The sequence below is a fragment of the Dromiciops gliroides genome, chromosome X (assembly GCF_019393635.1).
Source record: "Dromiciops gliroides isolate mDroGli1 chromosome X, mDroGli1.pri, whole genome shotgun sequence".
Lineage (NCBI taxonomy): Eukaryota > Metazoa > Chordata > Mammalia > Microbiotheria > Microbiotheriidae > Dromiciops > Dromiciops gliroides.
The window spans coordinates 18,923,248-18,934,288 of record NC_057867.1 but is presented as its reverse complement, the minus strand read 5'-3'; the positions used below and the strand labels follow the sequence as shown (position 1 = coordinate 18,934,288).

The 11,041-nt window shown below is 41.2% G+C and overlaps 1 protein-coding gene across 1 annotated transcript; it reads left to right on the top strand.

Annotated features, from left to right (window-relative positions):
* The first annotated feature begins 2,285 nt into the window (after positions 1-2,285).
* On the top strand, positions 2,286-4,086 carry LOC122733618 (vasodilator-stimulated phosphoprotein-like). The gene has a single exon (XM_043974179.1). It carries the CDS (start codon positions 2,370-2,372, stop codon positions 3,510-3,512), a length of 1,143 nt encoding a protein of 380 aa, XP_043830114.1. The 5' UTR covers positions 2,286-2,369; the 3' UTR covers positions 3,513-4,086.
* Positions 4,087-11,041: the final 6,955 nt, after the last annotated feature.

Here is an 11,041-nt window from a genome sequence, read left to right as displayed (position 1 = left end):
TAAACACAATGCTAAAAATAGTATTTTCTAAGCTGGAGTAGCCAATCAGCATTGAAAACCCTAAACATAACTCCATTGGTTTAACTGACTTGACCGACTTGGGTGTCTGTCAAGCAAAACTTTTCCCATGTTCCTGTTCTGTCCCTGTCCCTATGAACTATGTGGACAACCTTGATCATGACTGCTATGTCTCAATTTTTCTTTTCTTTATCATTTAAATTGTATAATGGGAGGGGTTTGTCTAAATTTAGTAGTGTATAAATACTTAGAAGCCCTGGTGGGTAAAAAAAACCCTGGATCCTTAGGCTTGGGGTCTTTCAAGTCCTACCCCGGACTGACCATCTTTATTGTAAGAAAGGTCCCCTCTCTCAGTAAAACTATTTTTTATGGCTTGGAGACTCTGGTGTTTCTTTTCTTGGTCAGATTTAGAAATTTTCGTGACAGAGGGAGGGATGCATATTCTGATCTTTAGGTAAATTACTGAGGCCTTCGTTGGTTTTCTTCCCTGTTGTAGAGACTTTGTCACAGCTCCCTTCAAACAGAATTAGACAGAGTTTCCTCACAGTCACTTCAGAAGAGAGAGGGTTGGAGGTAGACATTGAAAACATGCTACTCTCTTTGTGGTGCCAGTCCTAGTTTAGAGTGTCTCTGCTCAGGTTATACTCTAGACCTTCCCCACTATGAGCCTTCAATGACAAAAACACATGGAAGATATTAATTCACGCAAGACATAGAAGGAAAACTGTACTAAGGAAGAACCTGAGTATAAGGCCAAGATTTTTGCCCCTCTATCCCAGTGCTCAGGACAATGCCTAAAACATTGTACGTGTTCAAGTATAGAATTTGAAGGGCTACCAGTAAATGGCCCTTGGATAATTTGAGATTTATATATTCTCATGAGTGAATATAAGTTCAGATTCCATTTGGTCTTTGACATGGAAATTGGGCTAACTAGCTATCAAGATGGACATATCTAAGAAATAAGGGAGATAAGACCATTAGGCATGGCTCCTGCTTGATCTGGGCCAAGGGACAGAGATAACTCCAGAGGTAAAGACCACCACCCCATTCAACCTTTCCCTACCCCCAATGGGAACTTTCCATAATCAGGTGGTCATCCCATCCATTCTCCTGATGTGCAATGGAATTAGGGTCAGATTGATCATGAGTCATGCCAAAAGAATTACAAGACTCAGTGACTCAGTTTCCCAAGTTTTATTACAATACTGTGAGTGACCTCAGTGAGAAGACCAGAAAAGTGGAAAGATATCTCTTGACTTAGGAAAGATAGAAAGTTATATTTATAGTATGGATAAATTGATTATCAGTCTCATTATAATAATCTCCACCTTTGGGAGCACAGGGGAGTGTTTATCTTAATTTGGAGTTCCTAGGGTCCAAAGCCAACCCCCAAGGCTGGTACCTTTTTCTGTTGAGGTTTGTTTTTGGAGTTTACATGTCCTAAGGTGAATCAGGGGACAAATTTTGCCTTTTTGTGCATCTCTCTTTCTGATTGCCATGATTAGTTTCAAAACAATTTATCATTTATTCTTAGTATGAGTTTCTTTAGCCTGTCATTGTATCATTGTTAAAGTCTAGGCTCTTCATGGCCTAGCTCCCTATGTTCCCATTATGGGTACTGATCTATGTGGGTAAGACAATTTAGCATCCTGACTTGTAAGGTTTCCATTAACTGGGATCTGAATCCCTCTTAGAGCTCATATCTGAATTAGAACTTGGGTCTTAGTTTTTTTCCTGTTAACCCCTTTTTGCCTCCTACATCTCCCCAACTATTCATCCTCTATAAAAGCTTTTGCCTTTCTTCTGTTGAATGAGCAAGATGTCTCTAAGATATCTCTTCCCCTTGAAGGAAGTCTTTGACTTCCCCCTTGGTAACTTTCTCTAAGTGCCCAAATAATCTTTTATTTTATTTTATTCTAATTGGATTATGTGGGTGTAATTCTTTAAAGACATATATCTGAGGCCCCTGACCATCCATTGCCCCAAGACAGTTCCAAAAATATATCATCTCATCTTTTTTATAGTGAAATATGTTTTTCTATCAGGATATTTATGGTAAATCATGTTATGATGAATATATAAACCACCTGGATTTGAAGGAGTTGCCTTATTATCCAAAAGAATTTTATGAAACCTTGGATTAACAAGATCAAATTTCCCTCCATTAGAAATCCAAGGTGGCCCCTGCCCCTAGAGGAGGAAGCTGCAGCCCTCCACGGGGCGGGTCCGGCCCCAGATCTGACCAGAGCTCCGGGCCCCCCCTCCCCTGCCTCTTCCCCGGAGCCTCCGGGTGTACCCCGGAGCCCGGGAGCCCAGTGCGGCCCAGCCCGCCCCCCGAGCGCCCCGCCATGAGTGAGAACCTGCTCTGCTCTAGCTGGGTCACAGTCATGGTTTACGATGACATCAACAAAAAGTGGTTACCGGCCGGGACGGGACCCCAGACCTTCAACAGAGTCCAGATCTACCACAATCCCAGCACCAATGCCTTCCGCGTTGTGGGCCGAAAGATGCAGCCAGATCAGCAGGTTGTTATTAACTGTGCCATTGTCCGGGGTGTCAAGTACAACCAGGCCACACCTAATTTCCATCAGTGGCGGGATGCCCGCCAGGTCTGGGGCCTCAACTTTGGCAGCAAGGAAGATGCAGCTCAGTTTGCGGCAGGGATGGCCGAAGCCCTGGAGGCCTTGGAAGGGGGTGGGCCACCCCCACCTCCCCCTGCATCCTGGTCTGTCCAGAATGGACCCTCCCCAGAAGAGGTGGAGCAGCAGAAGAGGCAACAACTGGAGCACCTGGAGCAGGTGGAAAGAGAGCGCCGGGTCTCCAGTGCAGGGGCTCCAGTTGCTGCCCCAGCTGGGGGGCCCCCACCCCCTCCAGGACCCCCTCCTCCCCCTGGCCCACCCCCGGCCCCTGGGCTGCCCCCCTCAGGAGCAGGACCTCCGGCCCTGGGTGGGGTGGGAGGCCCACCCCCAGCACCCCCGCTCCCGTCTGCCCAAGGCCTCAGTGGGGGAGGCGGGGGCGCCCCAGGCCTGGCTGCGGCCATCGCTGGAGCCAAACTCGGGAAGGTCGGCAAGGATGAGTCCTCAGGGCCCCCTCCCGCCCCAAAGGCTGAGAGCACTCGGAGCACCGGGGGAGGGCTCATGGAGGAAATGAGCGCTATGCTGGCTCGGAGGAGGAAAGCGACAATGATTGGGGAGAAGGCCCCAGCCAAGGACGAGCCTGCCAACCAGGAAGAAGCTGAAACAAGAATTCCCACGCAGAATGAAACTGTTCGGAGACCATGGGAAAAAAACAGCACAACCCTACCCAGGATGAAGTCTTCCACATCAGTCACGAGCTGTGAGGCCCCTACCTCAACTCCCAATGCCCATGAGGAGTCCGATCTCGACAGGGTCAAACAGGAACTGCTGGAGGAGGTGAGGAAGGAGCTTCAGAAAGTGAAAGAGATCATAGAAGCTTTTGTCCAGGAGCTCCGGAAACGGGGTTCTCCGTGAGCAGAGGGACCCAGGAACCTAGCCCTCTCTCAGTCCCTCCTGTCTCGAGCTTTGGGCTGGGCCGGAGAAGGCTCCCCAACACCACGGCCCGCTTGCAAGATCCCAAGGAGGTGGGCGGCACGGCCCGCCACTCCTTCCTGGCATGCAGATTTGAGGCAGGGGCTCTACCTACCCCTTCTGCCCCTGGTCCATTCCTCCTTTCAGCCCCTTAGGGCTCCTTCCTCTGCTTGGGACAGATCAATCAGTTCCAAGATGTGAAGAGAAATGGGGAGATCATTGCTCCTCTTCCTGGAGCCCCTTTGAGGGCCTAATGTTCACTTTAATCCTTAAAAGCCTTCAATTTTTTTAAGAAAATATATATATATTTGTTTGGGAGGGAAAGGGGGGGATTTTATTTGTTTTGATAAGGGTGGGGTCTTGGCAGTCTTCGATGCTGTAATCCCAACTGTCCTCTGGGAGTGTGGTTCTTCCGGGGGTACAGGGGGCCAGGACCCCTCCCCACTGCAGGGAACTCCCTCCTCCCCTCTCCCTCAAATTATTCTCCTTCCCCTTTTTCTATAAGGAATTAAGATTCTATAAAAGACTGTAACTTTTTTTGAAAAACATTTTTTGTTGTTGAATTTGGGTAGGGCTGGGTTTTGGAGCCAGTGAATGGAGTCGGAACCCCCTCCTAGGAGGAGGGGGAATGGTCTTTCATCCCCTTCCTCATGTTGAAATGAACTTGGTTAGAATAAATCTACCCGTTTTGTTTTCTACCACAAAAAAAAAAAAAAAAGAAATCCAAGGTGAACCCAGACAATGTGCTACATAGTGTCAGTTAAAACCCAGAGTCATTTGGGTGCTACATATCAATTGTCTGTCCAAATGTCTGGGAAAGCAAATAAGTCCCTATCTGATCATCTCCTTCCCTAGAATAATCAGTAGACTTCATGGCTCTCTTTTGCACACCTTCATCTTTTGGAGCCATCCTTGTAAATATATCCAAGCATCCTTGTCCTTAATCACCTCCTTTTTAAAACATCTTATCTTAATGTCTGCTTTTAAGTTGAATTGTTAAATTAAATTGAATTGCATTTCATGCATTCTTGGTATAGTGTTTACTTTTAAGTTGATTTGTATCATACTAGTGAAAGTGATAGGCCACTGTACCAGTAAGATCTGTAACCAGTGATACCTTTAGAAAGAGTTCTTCAAGCTCCTTCTTTGGAAGGAATCTCCATATGATCAGGCCTGCTTGTTTGGGGAAAAATAAACTTGTGCTGTTTTTCCTGTCTCTGATCTGTGTGTTTTATTTTTCCATAAGAGCACAGGTACAAAATCTTTTTTCCAACAGAAAGCAAAGAAAAATTTTCTTTCTCTCTTCTCTGAATGTCAGGGTTTGGGGGATGGGGGGGGTTGTTAGTCCTGGTATGGGAGAAAGGTAGAGGAAGAAAAACTCAATGAAATAAAGATTATTTGTGATTCTGTCTCTTTTATGTGTTTGTGTCTGTCAAAAGTTTTAATTTCATGCACATAGTTTAGAAGGAAAGTTGTTTTTGACAAACACAATTTACTAAGAATTAATGATCCTCACATATTCTCCATTCCTAGGCCAATTGCCCACCAGATTTTGTCAATTGTGGATTCTGATTACTTTGTAGATCACCCAAACTCTCTACTCCAGAAATTCCCATACTTTCTTTATATACTTTTTATTGTTTTTTTTTGTTGTTGTTGAGGCAATTGGGGTTAAGTGACTTGCCCTGGGTCACACAGCTAGTAAGTGCCAAGTGTCTGAGGCTGGATTTGAACTCAGGTCCTCCTGACTCCAGGGCTGGTGCTATATCCACTGTACCACCTAGCTGCCCATCTTTATATACTTTTGCTTGGTATGTAAAACAACCTCATAAAATTGTGAGAAACTCTTTCCAAGGGCAATGTCAGCTCTTTCTGTTTTGTTACCCCATATAAACCTGTCCCCAGTCCCCATCTTAGGTATTCCTAGCATCTGCTTTGTGATTCTCTGAGTTAGAACTCCTCTGCCACGATTAGACTTTAATTCTGTTATGTTCCTTGTTTCATTAATTTTCAGGTTGATGTGTTGTTTGATAGTTTCTGAGATTCCATCATGCTTCCAAGCTCTGGTCAGGTTAGTAAATGTGGGAGAAGGGCAAAAGGAATCTTTTTGCTCTCACAGTACAATTAGAATGTGGCATTCAGATGAATGTTTTCTACTGTAGATCCATAAAAGGTTTTCTTCTCAATTCTCTATCAAGTTTAAGGTACTATATGTAGGTTATGATGAACAGGATACTATCAGAAAAACCTGGAAAGACCTACATGAACTGAAGCAGAGTGAAATGTACTATATACAAAATAACAGCAATAGTGTAAGATTATCTGCTGGGAAGCATGTGGTTATTATCAGCAAGACAATGATCCAATATAACCCTGAAGGACTAATGAAAATTGCAACCCATCTACAGAGAAAGAACTGATAGTATCTGAAAACAGATGGAAACACTTTAATTATTTTTTCCTCTTTGACAATTCCTTAATCGGAAGTATTGGTTTTTTTTTACTGTTTTCTCTCACAACCTAGCTAATGTGGGAATGTTTGCCATTACTACTCATATATAACTTACTTTGAATTGCTTGAGTTCTTGTGGGTGGGGAGTGGGAAGGGAGGGAGGAAGAGAAGTTGGAACACAAAGTTATAAAAAATTGATGTCAAAATTTGTTTTTACATATATTTTGGAAAAGAAAATTCTATTCACACTAAAAAAAGATTTTCTTCTCCCTTTCTTCCTTTCAGCCCCCTCCCTAATCCTGAAATGGATAAATTGAAATTTTATAACTAGAAAGTCATTCTTTGGGTTCTCTGTGAGTAACAAGGGAAGAGTTTGTGTTTCAGGAAAACACCAAAAGTTAATTGAATTGTATTGGAGAATCTAGTTAAATATTTTGGAATCACACAGACTAAAGTTAAGCAATGATCAATTTAAAATAAGATTTTATATAGTATCTTGCTGTAACTTTTATGAGATTCCTACTCAATTGTGTAATAGAAAATGTAAGCCATGTCTTGCTCCTTACTCTATCAACCCTGATGAGAGAATTATATGTTGGAAATATCCGAGGGGGCAGCTAGGTAGTGCAGTGGATAAAGCACTGGCCCTGGATTTAGGAGGACCTGAGTCAGAATCCAGCCTCAGACACTTGACACTTACTAGCTGTGTGACCCTGGAAAAGTCAGTTAACCCTCATTGCTCTGCAAAAAAATGATAATATCCTGAAGTGTTCTATTTTAAGAACTAGGATATTTAAGAAGAAGGTTCACCTAATTTTTTTTGGCTATTACCTATGAAAATTATGAGATTGTTATTTAAGTTATTTGGACTTATTTTTAATGAAGTATTTACATAGGCAATTTATTCATATATATTTTTTGATAGACTTTTTTTTTTTTAGTGAGGCAATTGGGGTTAAGTGACTTGCCCAAGGTCACACAGCTAGTAAGTGTTAAGTGTCTGAGGCCGGATTTGAACTCAGGTACTCCTGACTCCAGGGCCGGTGCTCTATCCACAGTGCCATCTAGCTGCCCTACATAGGCAATTTAAACAGAGAAATGATAGCTCTATTTACCTGGAGGAAGTCATGGCATAGAAAGTGGAGAGGTGCATCTTTTTACCTTTTCATTAGAAATTAATTGAGGGGGCGGCTAGGTGGCACAGTGGTTTAAGCACCGGCCCTGGATTCAGGAGTACCTGAGTTCAAATCCGGCCTCAGACACTTGACACTTACTAGCTGTGTGACCCTGGGCAAGTCACTTAACCCCCACTGCCCCGCAAAAAAACAAAAACAAAAACAACAAAAAAAGGAATTAATTGAAATAGTAATCATACCTTTCAGGGAGTAAAGGAAAAGGATAAATGATAACTCATTAAGGTTGACTCTTACAAGTTACACTTGGTATCAAAATTTAGTTTACCTAAAATAATAATAATACAGGACAACATAGACAAAGTAGATGAATGCTTTGGAAGTTTGTAAGCCAGGCAATGAAACAGAATAATACTAGGGGAAGAAAAAAAGGTTAAAACAGCATAAACAGATTGTTAACAAATACCAGATATAAAACAAATTCAAGATTAATATTTTTATGACATAAAAATTACTCAAGCATCTATCAATGAAAAGGTATACTAAACATACAAAGCCATCATAATATTTGAAAGCTAAGGGTATGAAAACTTGAAATACCTGTGAAGCTTACAAAAAAGACAACAGCAATACTTCAATAGTATGCAAATGGTCTGACTTGAAGAAATTGCTTAACAAAATTATTGAGAAAAATTTATCAAACACAGCAACATGGCCAAGTGCAAGGATTTTCACTGGCCTATTAGGGAAATCTCCAATATTCATATTTTTAACTTTTTCCTATTTACACCAAGAAGCCAAATTATTTTTCTCAGGGTCACATATTCATTATGCTGAGGGAGTATACCAGAGAGGAAACTTGAACCCAGGTGTTACTGAACTTGAGATCACTTCTTTGAGAATTCACAGTAATACTGCATTTCTTTTTTTTGCATAAGTTCTACCCTTTACTCTTGGACATTAATCCCTAATGGGACATATCCTATCCATCTTCTTTTATTTATTTTTTTTTTGTGAGGCAATTGAGGCTAAGTGACTTACCCAGAGTCACACAGCTAGTGTTAAGTGTCTGAGGTTGGATTTGAACTCAGGTCCTCCTGAATCCAGGGCTGGTGCCCTATCCACTGTACCACCTAGCTGCCCTTTAAAATTTTTTTTTACTATCCATCTTCTTAGCAGCTATCCCCTTTTTTTTTAGTGAGGCAATTGGGGTTAAGTGACTTGCCCAGGTTCACACAGCTAGTAAGTGTTAAGTGTCTGAGGCTGGATTTGAACTCAGGTACTCCTGACTCCAGGACCGGTGCTCTATCAACTGCACCACCTAGCTGCCCCTGCTATCCCTTTTTAAACTTCTCTTGAGTCTTGTATGTTAAGATTGAATTTTCTATTCAGCTCTCATCTTTTCATAAGGAAACCTTGAGAATCCCCAATTTCATTGAATGTCCATCTTTTCCCCTGAAAGAGAATGATCAGTTTTGCTGGGTAATAGATTCTTGGCTGCAGTCCAAGCTCCTTTGCCTTCCAGAATATCATATTCCAAGCCTTGTGATCCTTTAATGTTGAAGCTGCCAGGTCCTGAGTAATACTGACTGTGGCTTCATCATATTTAAACTGCTTCTTTCTGAGTGCTTGGAGTATTTTCTCCTTCACCTGATAATTTTGGAATTTGGCTACAATATTCCTTGGAGTTTTCCTTTTGGGGTCTCTTTCAGGAGGTGATCAGTGGATTCTTTCAATGATGATTTTATCCTCTGATTCTATAATATCAGGGCAGTTCTCCTTAATAATTTACTGGAATATGGTGTCTAGACCCTTTTTCTGATCATGGCTTTCAGGCAGTCCAATGATTCTCAAAATGTCTCTCCTGGATCTCTTTTCCAGGTCAGTTGTCTTTCCAATGAGGTTTTTCACATTTTCTTCTATTTTTTTTTCATTCTTTTGATTCTGCTTGACTGATTCCTGGTGTCTCATCAAGTCATTATCTTCCAGCTATCCAATTTTAATTTTGAAGGTATTCTTTTCTTCAGTGAGATTGTGCACTTTTCTTTCCATTTGGCCAAATAAATTTTTTAAGGAATTGTTTTCTTCAGTCAATCTTTGTGCTTCCTTTTCTAAGCGGCTGATTCCTTGTGCTTCATTTTCCAAGCTGCTGATTCTTTTTTCATAATTTTCTTGTGTTGCTTTCATTTCTTTCCCCATTTCTCTCAGTTGATTTTTAAAATCTTTTTTGAGCTCTTTCAAGAAGGCTTTCTGTTCTTGAGAGCAATTCATCTTCCCTCTTGAGGCTTCACATGTAGAAAATTTGGGAGTATTGTCCTCATCTAAGTGTGTGTTTGCCTCCTCCCTGTCCACACAGAAGCTCTCGATGGTGAGAGCTCTTTTTTGTTTGTTACTCATACTGAAGATTATTTTTTTTTAAAAGTTGAGGTCTGCTCTGGGGGCACCAGGGTCCCTGTTTCAAGTTTTTCGTGCTGGGATATAGGGGCTGTGTCACTGGCTTTCTACACTGAGGCCTCTATGACTTGTGGATTTCTTCCCACCCTGGGCTTGCTAGCTGCATGCTGAGATTGGTAGGCCTGGTCACACCTGTCCTGTGGTTGGCCCTCCAGCTGGCAATCTGCACTGTGTGGCCCACAGCTTCCTGCTTACTTGCTCCAACCCTCTCTGAGCTGCACTGCCATGCACTGAGCCTCCCTTTTGCTGAGTGAGAACGACCCTTCCTGAAGTCTTCTAAATTATCTCTGGTTGGAATACTGTGTCTCTCTGTCTCTTTGCAGGTTCTGTAGTTTCAGAATCAGTCCAGAACCTTAATTTAATGTTCTTTTTGAGGGAACAGAAGGAGAGCTCAAGCAACTCGCTGGATTCTCTCCATCATCTTGGTTCCCAATACTGGATTTCTAAAACAGTTTCAAATACTTGACATTCTTCTAATCTCTAAAATCTATAACAATTTATAACTCCAAAGAATACTCTTACTTTTATAAAATATTCATAATATTGATTGTTAAGCTGAAGTAGCTTCTTTTATGGTCATGCAATTAACAAATTTCCAGATCCATGAAATTTTAAAATACTTTCTCTTAATGCATATCACAATAAAACCTGAGTTTAAAAAATAACATTATTTGAAGACATATTTCACTAGAATAAATTCAATTAAAAATGGATCTATTTCCAAATTTTAAAATTCTCAATTTATCCTAGTCCTACCTGTTATGAACATTTAACATAAGACCATTACTATCAATAAATTTATTTTTACATGGTGATAAACACTGGTGACTGCAAAGACAGATAGTTCCCAAGATTTAAATTGAACATGATTAGAACAATTAATTCCAATACTATAAAACTATTTGGAAAAATAGGTGAAGAAGAAATCCTACTAAATTGCTTTAATGAGATAAATATGGTGCTTATACCTAATCCAGGGAGAGCAAAAACAGAAAGAAAATTACAGACCAATCTCCGTAATGAATATTGATGCAAAAATTCTAAGTAGAATATTGGCAATGAGATTACAACAATTTATCATGAAGATAATACAGTAAGACCAGGAGGGATTTATACCAAGAATGCAGGACTGTTTGATATTAGGAAAAATATCAACATAATCAACCACATCCATTAAAAAACTAAATAAATAAACTAACCAGGGCAGTTAGGTGGTGCAGTGTATAGAGCACTGGCCCTGGATTCAAGAGGACCTGAGTTCAAATCCAGCCTCAAAGACTTAACACTTACTAGCTGTGTGACCCTGGGCAAGTCAGTTAACCCCAATTGCCTCACCAAAAAGAGAGAGAGAGAGAGAGAGAGAGAGAGAAACTAACCAAAAATATATGATTATCTAAATAGATGCTGAGAAAGCTTTTGACAAAATACAGTAC